Genomic DNA, 20,756 nt, shown 5'->3' on the forward strand with positions numbered 1-20,756 from the left:
TCCTAAAGGAAGGAAAGATGAATAACTCTCTGCCTTAGAAAATAGATAAAGAATAGCAAGCCCCCCCCACATTCAAAGACTGCGGTGATATAGGAAAACACAATACACAGATAGATGATAGGATTAGCAAAATATGAGGCCCAACTGACTAAATAGGACAGGAAAGGGACTGATGGTGGCCAGAGAAAAACCCTGAAAAAATCCAACAACCTGATAGTACAAAAAAGCCCTCAGATCGCTAGATCTGAACTCCGTCCTATACCAGGCGCTCTTGTCATACCAATGAACAGAAAGCAGGAACCATTACAAATTCAAGAAGCAACAAACATGGACTTATAGGAGCAATACTCCAAACATAGCTGCAGGGAGCTTTCCAGCTAAGCAACTGAGAGGGAAGATCCCTGCATGCAAATAAACTGAAAACAACCATAGCAAATGACAAACTCAGATAAGAGCAAAAAGAACCAAACAACATAAGAAAGAACCAAGCACTTATCCGGGGTAGAAGTGGTCTGGAGCAGGATGATGCAGGCTGGTGAACAAAGAACAACTGACATCCGGCATAGCCTGCTATCAGACCAGGGTTTAAATAAGGAGAGAGTTAGCAATGGAAACGCCCATTGCTCAACACACCTGGTCTCTGTCCTTACCATTCCTGGCCACAAGAGGGAGCCTCACAGCAGCCAAAGCATAACTGACATTCACAACAGTCTCCGGTGTCTTCAATCAAGGCAGGTAAGTATAGAGATCGTGTGTAACAATCCGCAGGAATAACTAACATGCAGCCACAAGTAATTGCGAGAAATCCGCAGCATTTTCTGCAGCCCTCCCCAAAATCCCAAAGGATAACATGGGGAGTGTCTGTACTTGCGTAAACCTGCTAAGTTGTCTGAAAAATCCAGAAAATCCGCAGGTTTTCCACGGCAATATCTGCAGGTATTTTTTCCCGTGGGCACATAACCTAACTCACTTGGGTATAAAGTTCACTTGAGCTTCACAAGAGCCACTGGAATCCTCCGACACCCCTCCATGATGAAATCACGTAGCTGGTGGATATTAGAAACTTGTGCTCCTCCATCTTCTGTTTGAAGAGGCCAGACAGATGCTCAATAAGGTTTAGGTCTGGAGACATGTTTGGCCAGTCAAGCAGTGGTTGCCTTGGAGGTGGGTTTGGAGTCTTAATGTTGGAATACTGCCCTGCGGCCCAGTATAATCACATGTACATGTTGGCATTCATGGTTCCTTCACTGAACTGTAGCTTTCAACAGCCGGCGACACTCATGCAGCCGAAAACCATGACACTCCCACCACCATGCTTGACTGTGGGCAAGAAGCACTTGTCTTTACATTTCTCACCTGGTTGCTGCACGCATGCATGCACGCACGCACAAAACACACACAGAAAACAGACACACACACACACACACACAAAACACACACACACAAAACACCTGAACCAAATAAGTTTATGTTGCTCTCATCAGACCATAGCACACGTTTTCAGTAATCGATGTCCTTAGTCTGCTTCTCTTCAGCAAACTGTTTGTGGGTTTTTTTGTGCATGATCTTTAGAAGAGACTTCCTTCTGAGATGACAGCTATGCAGACCAATTTTTTGCAGTGTGCAGCATATTGGTCTGGGCACTGACAAGCTGACCACCTATCCCTTTAACCTCTGCAGCAATGCTGGCAGCACTCTTGCGTCTATTTTGAGAAGACAACCTGTAGATGTGATGAAGAGCACATACACTCAACTTCTTTGGTCGACCATGGTGAGGCCTGTTCTTAGTGCAACCTGTCTTGTTAAATGGCTCTATGGTCTTTGCCACCGTGCTACAGCTCAGTTTCAGGGTGTTGGCAATCTTCTTATAGCTTAGGCAATCTTTATGAAGAGAAACCATGTATGGTGCCATGTTGAACTTCTAGTGACCAGTATGAGAGAGTATAGCAGTGATAACACCAAATCTGACACATATGCTTCCCAGTCACAACCAAGACCTTGTAACATTAATGAGTCACATGGAAGGCAAAATGGTTCATAAGGCACAATTTGGCCATTTTCACTTAGGGGTGTACTCAGTTTTGCTAGCAGTTTAGACATTAATGGCTGTGTGTTGAGTTATTTAGAGGACACACCAAATTTACACTATTATACAAGTTGAACATGGACTACTTTACATTGTATCAAATTGTCAAATCTTCAGTTTTGTCCCATGAAAAGATATCAAATTCAAAAAATGTGAGGGGTGTACTCGTGATATACTGTATATAGGTTTGGGTGGAAATTGTAGGCAAAGGACTATTACTGAATACATTTAAAAAATTTACTTAGGCTTTCACATTTCTTTGCCATTAACAGTAGAAACATAAAACTGACCCATAGGACATAACTGGATGACCTGCACTGTGCAAGCGCAATAAAACAATGAGGTAAAACACTTTTCAACATTCACAGTTATTTCATATCTGACCTTTGAGTTTAGCTGTTGGATCCGGAGTTCTTTATGGTGCACCTGTGTAAGCGATTCACTGAGCTGGGTATTTAAGTTTTGCACCTCTGTCTGCACCTTTTGAAGCTCTTCAACTGAGTCGAGAACTTCATTACTGGAGATCTGAAAGTTAAATTGCAGGAAACGGTTACCATTTTCTTGCTTGGTGCAGCACTTATAGGAACAAGGCAGGGCGATGAATGACACTAGGGCTCAAAATACCAAGGAGGATCCCGGTGTGAAGCATCATCCACTAACTCTCGAAGTTTCCTACATTAACATTTTTAAAATTATAAATTAATTCATTTTTCAGTTAATATTTTATTTGCCATTTACAACATTGTGTTTCTATTTAGTACAATGGTTTCTTGGTCATTGACAAAGTCTATAAACATGGATGAGCCAAATATATTTTCTCCGGGTTTTCTTGGATTTGACACGATCTCTTAAGAACCTTCTGTTCTCTCTACTAGTTTACTAAACCAATCTCATTTTTATTCTTTGGGCCCGATTCATTAAAGTAGTTGTTGACAGTTTTCTTCCATAAAACCTTTTTTAAGTGTTGCAACTGTGCAAAAATTTAGCAACTCTTGGTTCTTTACGCTAATCCTTACCAGCTATGTCAAAGTGAGGCAAGCTTGGGTGGAACAAAGCGTAGTTAAAGTGGTTTTTCCAGAATAAAGTTGATTTTAAAAAAAGAGAATTTTGTTACTTACCGTAAATTCTTTTTCTTATAGTTCCGTATTGGGAGACCCAGACCATGGGTGTTTAGCTTCTGCCTCTGGAGGACACACAAAGTACTACACTTAAAAGTGTAGCTCCTCCCTCTGAGCTTATACACCCCCTGGTAGCCAGTCCTAGCCAGTTTAGTGCAAAAGCTGAAGGAGAATAGCCACCCACAAGTAGAACCGAGCAAGAACCGGAACAACCGGAGACTCTGTCCACGACAACAGCCGGTGATAACACACGGAACAAGAAAATTGCCAACAGGTAACAGGGAGGGAGCTGGGTCTCCCAATACGGAACTATAAGAAAAAGAATTTACGGTAAGTAAACAAAATTCTCTTTTTCTTTATCGTTCCTTTGGGAGACCCAGACCATGGGACATTCCAAAGCTGTCCCTGGGTGGGAATAAACAGAAAAAAATAAGAAGTAGGCGGAGCCTAACTTCACAAGTGGGCGACAGCCGCCTGAAGGATGCGTCTGCCCAAGCTCGCATCTGCCGAAACATGAGCATGCACTTGGTAGTGCTTCGAAAAGGTATGCAGGCTAGTCCAAGTGGCAGCCTGACAGACTTGTTGAGCCGTAGCCTGGTGCCTAAAAGCCCAAGAGGCACCGACAGCTCTGGTCGAGTGTGCTTTGATCCCCAGCGGGGGAGGCACCCGAGAACTCTGGTAGGCATCCGAAATGGTCGATCTAATCCAACGGGCCAAGGTCGGCTTAGAAGCAGAGAGACCCTTGCGCCGCCCTGTGGTTAGCACAAAAAGAGAGGTACACCGCCTAAGCGCAGCGATGCGAGACACATAAATCCGGAGAGCACGCACCAGATCTAGAGTATGCAGCGCTTTCTCAAAGCGATGAACAGGGGCCAGACAGAAGGAAGGCAAGGAAATGTCCTGGTTAAGGTGGAAGCCTGAACACAAAGCGATAAACTGGCTAGGACTGGCTACCAGGGGGTGTATAAGCTCAGAGGGAGGAGCTACACTTTTTAAGTGTAGTACTTTGTGTGTCCTCCGGAGGCAGAACCTAAACACCCATGGTCTGGGTCTCCCAAAGGAACGATAAAGAAAGTTCATTTTAATCAACAGATCTTGGAATTATAATAAGTTTCACAATTGGATGTGTTTAAAAAAAAACAAAAAAAAACCAAAAACGTTCCGATGCTGAGATAATCTTATAAATTTGTCCCTGCTATGTGCTGTGTAATGGTCGTGTCTGACCATACCGGGACATGGTTTGATAATACCACATCTCCTGGGCTGGAGAGGACACAAAAGAGTATAAAGACATTACAGCATGGGATTACAGGTGATTCTTTTTGTGAGGTAAAACGTTTCCCTGTCTGTTTTTAAAAAGTGTTTTACCCTCAAAGACAGAATTATTTGTGATATTGTGCTGTAATGTATACTCTCTTGCTTCCTCCCCTGCCCAGCAGATGTAGTATGATCAGGCCATGTCCCTGTACGGTCAGACACAGCCATTACACAGTATTTAGCAGAGACACACATATATAAGATTATCTCAGCACAGGAACATTTTTTTTAAAAAAACACATCCAAATGTGGAAATTATTATTATTCTTCCAAGATCTATTGATTAAAATTAAACTTTGTTCGTGGGAAAACCCCTTTAAGCCTTCTGGCAAATCAATCAAACTTTACATAAGAAAATGGGCCCAATTAATTAAAACTGGTGTTTTGTATGCCACTCTTAAAGACAGCAGCAGCGCTGGAGTAAGATCTGTCTAATTCAGTAACACTAGAAATCCCAGAGAGGGGTCATTTAACATTTCTACCTTTGGAACCCAGAGACGAGTCGAATGACCTGAAAGCTTTTAGCTAACATCCTATAATCACCGTCTTTTTTTCTGTAATTAAGGCCATTACTGTCGCACCAAAGGAGGTTGTGGTTTTCCATTGAGTTTAGCCATTTAGTTTCAAGTTAGTTCTATTCAGATTATTGTATGTCATTTGACCCTCTTTCGGGACTTCAGGGGGGAGCTCGAAATTTCTGGGACTTCTAGTGTTAAGGAGTATCACACAAATTTTTATGCACCTCTGTCAGAAATGTTCCAGAAGTGCAATTTTTGTGGAGGCGCATTTTCTCTTTTCAACTTTCTATTCTACTCTTAAGTAGATTTTAATATTTTGTATTTTTTTAAATTAAATTTGTATTACAAGATCAAGGTACTACTATTTTGTGGTTTTCTACCGTACCTGTGCTTCTTTTTGAGAAGGACTCTGCAAACGTCTTTCAATTTCCTTTCGTGGGGCCTTCAAGGTGCTTTGCAATCTATTATTATTTTCCTGCAGATTAGTCATTGCCTTGGACATATCTTGTAGCTGTGTCTGCGAGGTGTGAAGTTCAGATGTGATCCTAGACATTTCTTCTTCCCTGGATTGTAAAGTATTGGTTATATCATTAAGCTGCATTTCCAAGGTATATTGCTGCTCTTTGCTTTCAGATAACATAGCATTGAGACGGTCCTTTTCTGTGTTCACAGCATTAAGCTGTGTATTCAGGACAGTTACTTCTGTCAGCTGCTCCTGCAGCCTTTGTGTTTCTTCCTGAGCTAAATCATGACTGTCCTGCAAAGACCTCATTGAGCCTCCAAATGCCTGCAGCTGAGCTTTAAGACCAGATATTTCTTCATTTGCAGTTAGCAATCGCTGTTCTGATTCCATAAGATCTCTTGCAAGCTCGGCTACTCGTTCCGATGCAGTCTCAGTCTCATTACGCAGGACTCCAGTATCGTGTTGCATGCTTCTTACTTTCTTATTTAATTCATCTTCTGCATGCTGCACTCGCTGTTCAGCTTCTACCTGTATGCGAGAGCTTTCCTCTTGTAAATGTGTCAACTCTGTTTGCATCTTTATCAGTTCATCTTTTAAATTCTGCATCTCTTGCTTGTCTTGCTCAAGCTGGGTTCCTTGCGTCCCCATTTCAATTTGCAGTTGCGATACGTAGAGTTTTAGGTTGTCAATCTCTTCCAGCATCTTTTGCGTTTCCAGTTTGCTTACATCTAGCTCCTGTTGTAAAATCTCTCGTTGGCCTTTTTCTTGAATCAACTGCTGCTCTTGGTTATTTTGGTCATGTCTTAGCCTTTCAATCTCCTGCAATTTTTCACCCAGGAGCTGTTTAAGTTGAGAATCCTTCAATGAAATAAGCTCCTTCAAGTCCTCCCGGTAGCGTGTGAGCTGGGCATTCAATTTAGCATTTTGGGCATTTAAATCATCAGTACGGCTACGAAGGAGTCTTAATTCTTCACGTAGCTTGTTGCTCTCTGCTGCTGCCTCTTGAATTAGACCATCTTTGGCAAGAATTGCATCAAGATGACGTTGCTCTAACTGTTGATAGTCACCTAACACACGTTCTCTCTCCTCCTGTAGTGAGCACATAGACTTAGTAAAGGAGTCTAGCTGACCTTTACTTTGGCCAACCTCCTCTTGCGAAACTTTCAATTGAATTTTTATTTTTTTTAATTTATCCTGCATGTCTAATGTCTCCTTCTCAGTTTCTTTAAGTCTATCTTGCAGGTTCTTGCATTCAATAGCATGCACATCTTGCAGCTCCCCAACGGCTGTACTCACAGCTTCATCACGTGAATTTAACAACTGGACCACATCTTGCTCCTTTTGCTCCAGTTCTGTGTGCAACTGTTCTGTCAGAGATTTAGAAGCCTGCAGATCACTTTGAATTTGCTCATTGTGCAACTTCCAGTTTTGGACTTCTGTCTCTAATCTTTTTACTGCTTCCAACAGGTTCTCATTTTCAGATTTAATCTGGTTTACTTTTATTTCAAGAGCTTCCAACTGATTGTGCCTATCATTTGCTTCCTGAGTGCGCAGTTTTAGTTCCTGCAGACAGGCACTGTGATTCTTACACTCTTCCTCCAAAGAGGATGAAAGGATTGCCTTCTCTTCCAAAAGAGAGTCTCTTGTTTTTAGGTAGACTTCTGATTCTGTCTGCTGTCTTGTGACAAGTTCCTTATTCTCTGTGTGAATTCTGGAAATAAAATTACAATAGATGGAGAAATTAGTAAATATAGTTTAAAGGAAAAATGTAAATATATAAGAATTGGAGATTAAAAAAAAAAATACAAAGCATACCTCGTTACTTCAGCCTTAAGTTCTTCAAGTTGAGTGGTGATCTGTATCAACTCATTTTTAAGATCCACACAAACTTTCTCTTTGTCGTTTAGCTCAGTGTCCTTTTTATGCATTGCATCAGTTAACTTCTCACTCCACTCTTTGGATTCTTCTATAACGCGGTCTCTATCATTTTGCAAAGAACACATGCTACGAGTAAAGGCTGCAAGCTTAGCTATATTTTGGTTTAATTCACCTTGTAAGTCCTTCATTTCTTTGTCCTTTTCCCTTATCCGGCTCTGTAAATTGACAATAGACCCCTCAAGGTGGTCTTTTTCTTGTTGTAGCAAGTTTATTTTCTCTTGTAAATTCATTACCTGTTTCATATGTTTGTCTCGCTCAATATGAAGTCTCTTTTCCAGATCCTCCTCTTTCATTTTCAACAATACTGTTGTATTTTCAGCTATGGTCCTCATTTCATCTTTCAGTTTCTGGTTTTCTGCGAGGACCCTTGCTGCCTCACTTTGTGTGTCATCAAGCAGCACACGAAAAGAGGCTAGATCATTTTGAGCCTTGTTTGTGTCCTCCGTTGCTTTCATTACTTTATCATTAGAGATCAGTTTTTCTTTTTCACAATTATTGTGATCAAATTCAAGCGCTTTAATTGTTCTTTCTAAACCACTAATGGTCTCTTGATAGTGTATGCAATCTTTTTGCAAGTGTCGAACCTCTTGCTGCTTTTCTTTGAGCAGCTCCTGAAGCTCCTTTGACTGCGTTTTCCTGCCTTTTGCACTCTGACTTGCAGATTTTAACTTTTCTACATACTCCTTTTGAGCCTCCGACAGAGCATCAATCTTCTGTCTTTCTAGTACACGTTTTTCCTCCTCTAACTGGAGTTTAAGGTTTTCTAAATCTCTTTGTAGGCTGTCATTTTTTACCTCCAAATCCATTGCGTCTTGCTGGAAATTTCCAATGCTTCCATTGAGCTCAGCCATCTGGTTCATTAGTCTCTCTTCCAGCTCATCTTTTTCAAGTTCAATGGCACGTTTCTGCGTGCTGACTTCATCCAGGTCACCAACAGCTAGTTGATGCTTCTTTTCCAACTGTACAATTTCTATTTCCATTTTAGTAACTCTACTTTGTCCATCTTTCAGCTGAGTCTCCAAATTTAACTTATCCTCAATCAAAACCTTGATTTCTCCATTCAACCTCTCAATTTCATTTTGCTTGATCTTAGCATTGTACTCCAAATTTTGTATCAGTTCCTTCATTTTTGAATCTTCCTCCAAGGCTTCTTGTGGTTGGGTTATCTTGTGTTCTGCAGCTGACTCTACATAGGCCTGCTGTTCTTCTGCTCCCATTAGTTGTGAGCCAGTCACCTCAATCTCATTTTTAATTAAGACCTCTTCGTGTATTTCAGATGTAGGTTCCCGCACACTCATTTCTGCAATAGACTCAACGTTATGTAACTGTAGTCTCAGCGATTCGATTTCTTGCATTACACCATCTTTTTCAGACATTGCCTGTTGTAACTGAAGTAACAGACTATGGTTTTCTGAGTGGAGCTTATCTAGCTCTTCTTTTAGTTTTGAAGTTTCTGTACTAGCTGAATCATAGTGCTGCACTCCCACTACTGGTTGCAATTCTCCTCTTAATCGGTCATTTTCTTCTTCCAGTTCAAGTATTTTCTGTTGCTTAGATTTGGCAAATTTCCTCATTTTTTCTTTCATATTTTCAATCTCCTGTTCGGATTCTTCCAGTTGTTTCTCTACATCTTTCTTTTCAGTCTCTACACTTTTTATCTTACTAAATAACTCTTGCTTTTCCTGTCTCACCGTTTCCAATGCACGTTTCATCCTGTCTATTTCATTGCTTACATTCTCATAAGATTGTAGCAGTGTCTCATACTCCTTCTGCAGGTCTGTAAGCTTTTCTTGCCACTCCGAGATCTCAGAATTTTGAGACAATTTTATAGATTCCATCTCTTTTCCTAAATCTTCTTTATCTTGGGTCATACTGGTCAAAGCTAGTTTTAGGCTTTCACAAGAAGATACTAAGTTTTGGTTTTCCAGTAAATGCTTGTCAATTTCAGAAATAATTTTGTCCCTTTCTTCATTCTGAGCAGATAAGGTCTTAAGCAAAGATTCTTTTTCAACACTTAGTTGGTTAACTAGATCCTCTGAATTTTGTAATCGGTTAGACAAGTCAGCCTTGAGATTTGAAACTGTGTACAATTCCAGTTTTAAAGTCTTGTTTTCTTTAAGAGCTTCTTTTCTAGAGATCAGTGCAGCCTGAAGCTTTCTTTGAAGCTGTTGCTTGCCCTTTGCTTCTTCCACCTCTTCATCCAGCTTACTCTGTGATTCGAGAGACTGTACTTCAAGTTTTCTGTGGAGCTCTTCATGCTCTTTAGCCCTAACTTCTACTTGAGTTTGAAGGGACAGGATAGTGTCATCTTTCTCAGCCAACAACATATCTGCACTCTTAAGAGCTCCATTTACAACTTCCAGCTCCTTGTGAAGTTGTCCGATATTCTCCACCTTTTGCATTAATTCTTCCTTTAAACTCCCTATGGTATCTTCATTTACCTGAGATATTGTCTGGTTACTGCTTTCCATCTCTGCTTTCAGGGTAGATGCATGTATTTCTAAATTCACATTTTTTTCTTTTTCAGCTTGCAGGTCTCTATTTAATTGTTCCATACTATTCTGCATATGTGAAATTTCTTCCAAATTACTACTTAGTTTTTCTTCTAGTTGCAAAGCTTTAAATTCAAGTTCATTTTTTTGGGACTGAAAGACTTCCATTTGCATTTGGTTATCTTCACCCTTTAAATCTAAAATAGCTGACTTGTTGGCCGCAGGGTTCTCAATATTTGCAGATGAAAAATCTACCCAGTCCGTCCCCCAATGTGAATCTTCAGCATTCTCATCTGAAACATTCATTGAAACAGCATCTTCAAAAATATTAGTATTGGTATATTGTGATTCTCCTGGCCTCATAGTTTGAGTTCCGCTCTCTTCATGAATTACTTCATTAATCTGATGTGACTTTTGATTTAATTGTAGTTGTTCATACTTTTCTAGCAAGAGATTAAAGTCTTCTTTGTGTTGCTTTAGCTGCTCACGGTGGTGGCGGTCTTTCTCTTGCGCCTTCTTAATGGTATCTCTGCGAGAATTCAATACCTCTTGTACTTTTTTTTGTAATATTTCTTTCTCTTCCTCTAGCGTTGTGATTTTGTTTTCAAAACGAATTCTTGCCTCTTGATCTACAGCATGTGACACAGGAGTTTCTGCTGATATGCTCTCTGTTTGCTCGGTTTTTAAAAAATCAATCTGTCTCGATTTATCTTTTAGCTCTAATGTTAATTCGTCAATCAATTTTTGATACTGCTCATTAGCTGCACTTTTCTCAGCCAGTTCTTTTTGGGCAATTTCCAGGTCAGATTCCCTTTCAGATAGTTGCTTTTTCAGACAATCATCTGTGATGTTTTGCTCACATATCTCTTCAGAAAATGATTGTACATCAACATCACTATTACCAGTAAAGTCTTTGTCTTGATTCACTGCAGAGTTTACCATTTCTTTCTCTAATTTAGAGATTTTGCGATTTAGCTCTTTTCGACTAGTTAGTGCAGCTTGTAACTTTCTCTTTAGCTGCTCAATCTCTTTTTTATGACCCTCTAGTTGAGTCTGATGCTCGTTGCTCTCTTTCAATCCCACCTCTCTTGCATCCTGTTCTGATTTGCTTATGTAAGACTGCAGCTGACTCTCTAAAATACATTTTTCTCCTTGCAAACCATTAATAACTTCTAAACTATTTTGTTGTTTCTCAATAAGGAGTTGTAGCTCTTGTACATGGTCATTTCTTTCAATATCTAACTGAATCTGCAGCTCCTCATACTCCTTCTCTTTCTTCAAAAGTCCACATTTCTGATCTTGTAATTGCATCTGCAGTATTTCCCGCTCTTCCTGTACAATCTTAACCATTTCTTGGTTTTGGACAAGGCTCAATTTTGTAGTTTCCAAATGTCTATTTAACTCAGCAAATTCGCTTTGAACAGATTCAAACATCTCCTGAAGGTGACATTTCTCTTTAGTAACGTTTTCAATTTGTAAATGGATTTCTATATTTTCTGTTCTTAATGTCTGTATTAATTCTTCCCCCATTCCATTTTGATCTTGGATGGTTGTGTTCAACTGTTCTTTCAGGGATTTTATTTCCTTGGTCATGGAATACTTTTCCTCATTTAGAAGGACCACCTTGTCAGATAAGCTGTGGCTTATCTCTTCAACTTGTCGATCCTTCTCAATAATTGATTCTTGAAGGTCTTGTATCTCTGTTATTTTTTGTGAAAGCAATTCTTGAAGTGAGACTTTTTCACGTTCATTAGTAGCAAGTTCTTCAGAGAGTCTCTCCTCCTTATTTTGACTAAGGCCAAGTATTTCGTTTAGGCTTCCAATGTGCTGCTCCTTCTTTTCTAACTGGGTTACCTGTAGTTTTGAAAGTTCATTCTTTTCAGACAGTAGCAGACTCATATGGTCTAGGTCTTTCTGTAAAGCAATAATCTTTAAGTCTTTAGACTTTGACTCATTTTCCAAACTCTTTACTTGTTCTACAAGTATATTTTGACTTTCATAGGTTGTCAGTTGTTGCTTTTCACTCTCTAAAAGCTCATATGTGGATGAAACTTCAATAGTATCCTCTTTGTTTTGAAGGGCCTCAAGCTTTAATGAAATTTGCTCTCTCTCGGATGTTACAGACTCTATTTGACTTTGCAGCTCTGCAACCATATTTTTCATTAAAAGAATTTCATCATCTTTATTTACAGTAATATCCTGAGATGTGAGATTAGAAAGATCATGCATCTGGATTTGCGAGTCATCTTCAACCGATATATTCTTGTTCTTCTCTATAGCTTGGTCAGTTAGTGAGCATTCATTTACGTTTCCTTCCACTGGTAGCTCTCCTTTGAGCCTATTTATTTCTTCTTGAGTATCTAGTAGGTCCATCATAAGGATAGACAGTTGCTTTTCCTTTAAATCTTCACTGGCAACATTAAGAACAAGCTCCTGAGACACTGAACTAGTTTGGACATTCAAGACAGTGGATTGCAATTTCTGAAAAACAAAAATGGAAATTGTCATGGTATAAACTACTGTACTTAAAAATTACCTAAACTGCGTACACAATAGGCGTCCAGAGTTTCACACTCAATAGTTAAACCAGTAGCTCACCTGGTGGCTCACCACTGATTCTTGATATACTTCTGGAGATGATAGGAAATTAGAATCTTCACCTATGAAAAAAGATTTGTAATGTTAAGATTTAAAAATATGGAAATTTAAAATCAGCCATTAGTTAGATGGTAAAAACGGATTTTTGTGTACTCACTGTAAAATAGTTTTCTCCTAGCCATCATTGGGGGACACAGGACCATGGGTGTTATGCTGCCTATCCATAGGAGGACACTAAGTAGATGCAAAAGCATAGCTCCTCCTCTGCAGTATACACCCCCTGGCCAGGCCAGGCAGCCTCAGTTTTAGTACACAAGCAGTAGGAGAAAAAAAAAAAAACAAAACAGTAAAAACTTCTCAGAGGAACAAGAGAAAAGAAGAGTCATAACCAAATAAGGTACTGAGAGAACCAAGGCCCAACAGGGCAACAGGGTGGGTGCTGCGTCCCCCAATGATGGCTAAGAGAAAACGATTTTACGGTGAGTACACAAAAATCCGTTTTTCTCTGACGCCTCATTGGGGGACACAGGACCATGGGACGTCCTAAAGCAGTCCATGGGTGGGAAAAGTAAAAAACAAGATAACGCAACCCAAGGACTAGGAACCAGTCCCAGACAGCCTGGAGCGCCTACTGAGAGAGGTGCTCTACTGCCGTTTGCAGAATTTTCCTACCCAGATTTGCCTCAGCTGAAAACTGGGTATGGACTCTAATGCTTTGAAAAAGTATGTAGGCTAGACCAGGTCGCAGCCTTACACACCTGTTCCACTGAAGCCTGATGCCGAATGGCCCACGAAGCGCCAACTGCTCGCGTGGACTGAGCCCGCAGCCCATTAGGAATGGGCTTGAGTTGCAAGCGGTAGACTTCCTGGATCGCAGAGCGAATCCAGCGAGCCAGAGTTGCCTTTGAAGCTGCCTGTCCCTTCTTAGGCCCCTCAGGAATGACGAACAAAGAGTCCGTTTTCCTAAAGGGGGCTGTCCTGGATATGTAATATCTGAGAGCTCTGACGAGGTCCAACGAATGCAGAGACCTTTCCACCCTATGAACTGGGTGTGGACAAAAGGAAGGCAGAACAATGTCCTCATTCAAATGAAACGGGGTAGGAACCTTTGGAAGAAAATCCGGAAGGGGGCATAGAACCACCTTGTCCTGGTGAAAGATCAGAAAAGGCTTGCGGCAAGAGAGTGCTGCCAGCTCCGAAACCCGTCTGATGGTTGTAATTGCCACCAGGAATGTTGCTCTTCTGTCCTGGAAGGTAAGGGAGGATTCCTTGAGAGGTTCAAAGGGAGACCTCTGGAGAGCGTCCAGAACGAGATTGAGGTCCCATGGGTCCAGCGGCCGTTTGTACGGGGGAACTAGATGGGAAACGCCCTGGAGGAAGGTCTTGACTTGCGGTTTTTGAGCCAGGCGGCATTGGCAGAAGACTGAGAGCGCTGAGACCTGCCCTTTAAGGGAACTGAGAGCCAACCCCGCTTGCAAGCCAGACTGTAGAAAGTCGAGAATTCTAGGGATGGCCAGAGGAATAGGCTGTACGTTAGTTTCTCTGCACCATGAAAGGAAGATTATCCACGTACGGTGGTAAATGCGGGATGAAGCAGGCTTTCGGGCGCTGATCATGGTGGAAATAACCGCGGGGGAGAATCCCACTCTTGTTAATACCCAGGTCTCAATGGCCATGCCGTCAGCTTCAGGGCTCTGGAGTTCTGATTGGAAATGGGCCCTTGGGTCAGCAAGACTGGGATGTCTGGAAGGCGCCGCGGTACGTTTGCGAGCATTTGTACTAATTCGGCGTACCAGGCGCGCCTGGGCCAGTCCGGTGCGATCAGCATCACCGGGACTCCCTCTGCCTTGATCTTCCTGATTATCCGCGCCAATGGACTGCGGGTCGCGTGACCTGGCTATGAACGCGGGTACCTTTGCATTCAACCTTGAGGCCATTAGATCCACGTCTGGTGTGCCCCAGCGAGTGCAGATGTGTAGAAACACTTCTGGGTGGAGAGACCATTCTCCGGCAGCCAGGCCTTGGCGACTTAGAAAGTCTACTGCCCAGTTCTATACCCCCGGTATGTGTACCGCTGATATCACTGACCCCGTCGACTCGGCCCAGCTGAGGATCTTGTGGGCCTCGAGATAAGCCGCTTTGCTGCGGGTGCCCCCCTGCCGATTGATATAGGCTACACCTGTCGCATTGTCCGATTGGACTCGAATCTGACGACCCGCTAGCAGAGGGCAGAACGCCCTGAGCGTGAGGAAGATCGCTCGGATTTCCAGGATGTTTATGGGTAGGGAAGACTCCTGGGGCGTCCAACGTCCTTGAGTAGTGTGGTGCCGGTACACTGCTCCCCAGCCTAGGAGGCTGGCGTCCGTGGTCAGGACCAGCCAGTTCACTGGGAGAAAAGATCTCCCCTTCGATAGGGATGAGGACCGAAGCCACCAGCGGAGTGCATACCTGACTGAAGGTGTCAGGTGAAGATGTTTGTCCAGGGAAAAGGGGCTCTTGTCCCAGGCAGCTAGAAGGACTAGCTGCAGTGGGCGGAGGTGCAGTTGAGCAAAAAGGTACTGCCTCCATAGCCACCACCATCCTGCTGAATCGAATGGAGCGAGACTGAGGACGTAGAAGGCAGCGTACCGCTTGTCGAAGCGCGATCGCCTTGTCCTGAGGGAGATAGATCAAGCCCCGACGGGTGTCCAGGGACATGCCCAGGAAGGTAATGGATCGTGCTGGGACCAGGGATGATTTGTCTAGAATCAATAGCCACCCTAAGCGGGTTAGGGTGTCCAAGGTGATCTGTACGCTGGTTGAGCAGTCGCGTAAGGAGGGGCCTTGATGAGGAAGTCGTCCAAGTAAGGGAGAACGACTACTCCCCTGGCGTGAAGGACGCTCATGGCGGCCGCCATGACTTTGGTGAAGACCCTTGGTGCGGTGGCAAGGCCGAAGGGTAGGGCTACGAATTGAAAATGGGAGTCCTGAACTACGAAGCGGAGGAACTTTTGGTGATCTGGAGCGATGGGTATGTGCAGGTACGCGTCCTTTATATCTATGGAGGTGAGGAATTCCCCTTCGACCATGGATGCAATAATGGACCTTAGGGACTCCATTCTGAATCTCCGTACGTGCACATGTTTGTTCAGGTGTTTGAGGTCCAGGATGGGTTGAACTGACCCCATCCTTTTTGGGGACCACAAAGAGGTTGGAATAAAAACCCCTGAACTTCTCGTCGTCCGAGACAGGTATTATCACTCCTGCTGTTTGGAGCAAGTGGATTGCTGAGAAAAAGGCCTCGCGTCGTTTTCGAGTCTTTGGGGGGTTTGAGAGAAGGAACCGACTCGGGGGTCTGGTCCGAAATTCTATGTGGTAACCGGAAGACACAAGGTCTTGCACCCATTTGTCGTCTGAGGCGGCAGCCCAGATGTGTTGAAAAAGCCGCAGTCGACTATCCTACAACGAGTGTGTCTTCGGGGCGCCAAAGGAGTCATGAGGGGGGAAAACGTTGTGGACGAGTCTCCCTAGTCCTGGACTGTTTCGGTCTAGGCTGCCATCACGAAGTGGGTTTCGGGGAGAGCTGAGAAGGTCGGTCCCTGCCTAGTCCGCGGCTAGTGGCGGGGGCAGAGCGGGATGTCGACCAACCAAATGAGTTCCGAAAGGAGCGGAACGAGGACTGTGGACGTCTGGTGAAGGTCGTCCTGGGTTTCAGCTGGGGAAGGGAGGTACTTTTTCCTCCTGTGGCGTCAGAAATGAGCTTGTCCAGACGTTCGTCAATCGGTCTGGAAAAAAGGGAAGGCCCGTGAGAGACTTCTTGGAAGCAAAGTCCGCTCGCCATTGTCGGAGCCAGAGAGCTCTACGGATGGCTATGGTATTTGAGGCGGCAAACGCTGCGCAGGTAGCAGCATCAATGGAGGCCTGCATGAGGTACTCCGCCGCAGCGGCAATTTGAGCTGTTACCTCTGTGACGGAATGAGGGAACTGGGATTCCTCAAGCGAAGTGTTAAGGGATTCTGCCTAGACCGAGATCGCCTTTGCGACCCACACAGAGGCAAAGGAGGGCAAGAGGGAGGAACCCGCAGCCTCAAAAGGCAGAGCGGGCGAGGTGCTCCACCTGTCTGTCGGGTTCTTGATGGAGGAACCATCGGGTAACGACAGGAGCGTTTTTGTGGCAAGGTGGCAGACCAGGGGGAGGGGGGGGGGGGTCGACAGAGGACGGATCGGCCCAGCCCTTAGGGGTAGGTGGGGCAAAAGGGTACCGGGACTCCATAAGTTTACGGTTACCGAAGCGCCTGTCAGGCTTCTCCCTTTGCTTTATGAGGAGATCCTGAAACTCTGGGTGATCAGCGAAAACCTATTGGGGTTTCCTTGCCCTCTTAAAAGGGGACCACATGGTCAGTGGTAGTGGATGGGGGATCCTCCACATGCAGAGCTTGGTTGATTGCTGCTATAAGGGAGTCTATTGCAGTTTGATCATCTGGGGAGGGTGAAACCAAGGAATCATCCTGGTACAAACAGCATTCTCCCTCCTCCATCTCTTCAGAAGCCGTGGAGCGTGTGGGAGAGCCTGTCCTGTGTGCTCCCGAGGGAGAGCCCGCTGGAGACAACCGGCCGTGTGCTCTTTTCCTGATCCCTGCAACCGGTGAAGCATGTGCCCGGATTACCTCAGAAGGATCCTCCATAGGGGTATCCTCAGCCTGCGTTCCGTCCAGGGACCCAGAAGGGTGTGGAGGACGACATTGCATAGCCAGCACCAGGTTCTGTGACAGTTTTTCCATGGATTGGGACAGAAACTGTGCTCATTCCGGTGGGCTGGGAGCCCTAGGCACTGGGCTGACGGTTGCGGCGGTGGTGGCAGGGGGGTCTTGGGGAGCTATAGGGACACAGGACTAACAGAGAGAAGAGGTGTGTTTACGTGGTAACTCAGCGTGGCAGGCAGTGCAGGCTGAATAATAGACTATGTGGGCTTTAGCACTCTTAGTGCCCTTAGAATTCTGCATGTTCCTAATAGGAGTATGCCAGGAGGGGGAACAATGCTCAGCAGAGCTGCAAGTGAAGCAAGCACCTTACCCGAATCAGCCTAGGCCCTGTCCTCTGGGAAGAATGAAGCTCTATGGAGATCTTCGCACGCATTCCTGAGGCGGGCATGGCTTATCGCGGCCGCGGGGGCGGGGCTTAGCGCTAAAAGAGCGCGAAGATGAAGTCAGTGCCCCCCCCCCCGCTGTGGGTAGTAAAAAACGGTGGGAAGGGAGCTTCTGATAGTTTTCCTACCTCTCCCTCCAGTCAGCACACAGCTTGTCACTGGTGGTTATCAGCCGGCTTTTCTGCTCGAGCAAATAAACAGAGCAAATAAACAGCGTGAGTCCCTGAGCTCTGTGCACTCCCCCTGCCACCGGGAAATTATCTGTGCAGATTCTCTGCAAACAGGAGTGACTTCCCCCTCCTCCAGCCAGCAAGCTAGAGAAAAGTTAACCCTGTGTGTTCAGGATCCTTCTCTCCTCCTTGCACCCAGCAAGGGACTTTCTTATAATAAATACTGTAGATGTCCTAGGGCCTTCCCTGCAGCGTCTTTTCTCCCTTTGTCTGGGAAACCAGTCAGGGGGGATCTCACCTTAAACCCTGCTTTCCAGGCAGTGAAAATAGCAGATTCAGCTTGCTGTGTCCAGTCACGCCGGTGCCATATTCAACTCAGAGCCTGCAAAGAGGGGCTGAGGAATTGTGCTATAGGGGCATAGGCCTCTACCCTGGGCTTTGGAAAATCGGTGTCTGTGGAACCCGTCGTCCTGCCCAGGATGCAGCGTCGCAGGAGGGGGTACGTGGAGGCGACACTCCACATTCCCGCCCGTTGATGGTAGTGGGAGATCGGTCCCAAATGGAAACCGTCGCCCTCAAAAAATAACAAACCTTGAAAGGAAGTGCCTCCTACAGACACTAAGCTAAAACTGAGGCTGCCTGGCCAGGGGGTGTATACTGCAGAGGAGGAGCTATGCTTTTGCATCTACTTAGTGTCTTCCTATGGATAGGCAGCATAACACCCATGGTCCTGTGTCCCCCAATGAGGAGTCAGAGAAAGGAAAAATACCATTGAATTTGATATATTACTATTAGATTTTACAATTATGTTACACTAATAATGCCCAAAGTCTAGCGTTGAAATTTAGATGGTGAAAATGGTTCTGAAAGAAATTGAGTTTTGGTGTTAGTTGTCTGGAGGTTAGCAAGACAATCGAGCAGAGTGGATGAAGATAACCGTACAATCACTCTACACAAAGGCTTTAATTGTAGTTTGTAATAATAATATTATTATTAATAATAAAGTTTTATTTCTATAGCGCCAACATATTCCGCAGCGCTTAACAATTCAGAGGGGACATGTACATGTAACGGGGGCAGGGGGCGCCTCGAGGGGTGTAGTTGTGGTCTCCTGCCCTAAGGGCGACAGGCCGACCCCCGGCCCGACCGTCACTAGTAAAGCAGGAGTGTTTGGTGGGCAGAGTGAGTGGCAGGGACACATCCATATCAGCACCTTGGCTCTCAGCAACGCCTTTCTCCTTCGGCTCGCCGGCTCCTTTATCATTCACAGAAAAGTGCCGTTGAAAGGCAGCTGATAAACTAAACAGTTTATTGTACAAGGTTTCCATGCTTTGATGCATCCAATTCTCAACAGCAGGTTTACTTCAGTACCACAATTCTAACGTTACAGGTTCTCTTTACAGCTCACTTCTTACTGATAGTTTCCTTTTCCCACTGCCTTAAACACTCTCCTCCGGACACTTTCCTTCACCTGCAGGGGCCAATGTGTTACCCCCCGATAGCTGTACTCAGACCCGGTTTTAGTCAAGCCCTATCCCAGGGGTTTCTCAGACTATGGCGTGGATCCAGTACATACTACCGGTTCAGGACAAGTTCCAAGTTTTCTAACCTTTCTCAAAGGTCTACTCTGTTTGCTGGTTACAAGCGTTCCTGTTTCCCGAAGGTCTCTTCTCTGCTTACAGGCGTTCCTGTATTACCTTCACTTCTCTTATCAGATACCACACTGACTCTCTGTCACGTCTGACTGAACTGCATTTCCGCTGATCTCCCAACTAGGCTACACAACTCCTCCCCCCTTGCCACTGTTACCAGGGGAATCACCTACACTCTACTGACACCTAGTGGGGAATCTGTTTACTACCTAAAACAGCAGATAAAATGTTATCATTACTGTTATACATTTAACAAACATTCACCACCACACCTTGTGGCGTCTTCAGGGGGGATTTTCTTTTACTGCTCGGGGGTCCGACTACCCCCTTAAATACAGACAATTAGAGACAATACAAACAAATAAAATTAAGATACCAGGAGGAGTGAGGGCCCTTCTCGTAAGCTTACAGTCTATGAGGAAATAGGGGAGGCACAAAAGGTGAATGGGGGGGGGGGGGGGGGGAGAAAAGCTTGTTATATATAGTCCAGCCATCGATTTAACAGGGTATTCAAAACCAGCTGCATGAACCAGTCATCGGCCAGACTTTAAACGGGTACAGGGGACAAGAATTGGAAGTAAATTATATGAAGGGCAGAAAGGGACTAGATTAGATCAGGGCAGTGATGCAATAGGCTAGTCTAAAGGAATGCGTTTTTAGGGCCCGCTTAAAAGGTGTGGATGTTGGGAATTATTCGAATTGCTCTTGGTAGCGTGTTCCAGAGCATAGGCGCAGATCGTGAGAAATCTTGATGACGGGAGTGGGAGGTTCGAATTGTTGAGGCTGTACGTCTTATGTCATTATCAGAGCGGAGGGCACGTGTGGGCTGATAGACAGAGATGAGGGAGGAGATATAGGGTAGTGCAGAACCGTAGACAGCTTTGTGAGTGAGAGTGATAAGTTTATGTTGGATTCTGTAGCGGATAGGAAACCAGTGCAATGACTGGCAAAGAGCAGAGGCATCAGTGAAGCAGTTGCAGAGGAAAATGATCCTGGCTGCGGCATTCAGAATGGATTGGACAGGGGAGAGTTTAGTAACAAGGAGACCAATTAGTAAAGAATTACAATAATCCAGGCGAGAATGAATGAGAGCGACAGTAAGAGTTTTTGCAGAGTCAACGGTAAAAAAAGGTCGAATTCTAGAGATGTTTTTGAGGTGGAATTGACAAGAACGAGCAAGTGAACGAATGTGGGGAGTGAAGGAGAGATCGGAGTCAAATATAACCCCAAGACAGCGGGTGTGCTGCTGTAGCGTAATGGTAGAGCCACACACAGAAAT

At 44.4% G+C, this 20,756-nt stretch overlaps 1 protein-coding gene across 1 annotated transcript in view; it reads right to left on the reverse strand.

The window, feature by feature from the left end:
- GOLGB1 (golgin B1) overlaps positions 1-20,756 on the reverse strand; it is a 90,649-nt gene that overhangs the window by 34,111 nt on the left and 35,782 nt on the right. The window contains exons 8-11 of the mRNA XM_075345450.1: positions 12,531-12,592; positions 7,318-12,413; positions 5,425-7,213; positions 2,471-2,611 (exon numbers count right to left, since the gene is read on the reverse strand). Of these exons, the coding sequence (XP_075201565.1) occupies positions 2,471-2,611; positions 5,425-7,213; positions 7,318-12,413; positions 12,531-12,592 (7,088 nt within the window). The remainder of the gene's footprint in view (positions 1-2,470; positions 2,612-5,424; positions 7,214-7,317; positions 12,414-12,530; positions 12,593-20,756) is intronic.

The sequence above is a fragment of the Anomaloglossus baeobatrachus genome, chromosome 4, assembly GCF_048569485.1.
Source record: "Anomaloglossus baeobatrachus isolate aAnoBae1 chromosome 4, aAnoBae1.hap1, whole genome shotgun sequence".
NCBI lineage: Eukaryota > Metazoa > Chordata > Amphibia > Anura > Aromobatidae > Anomaloglossus > Anomaloglossus baeobatrachus.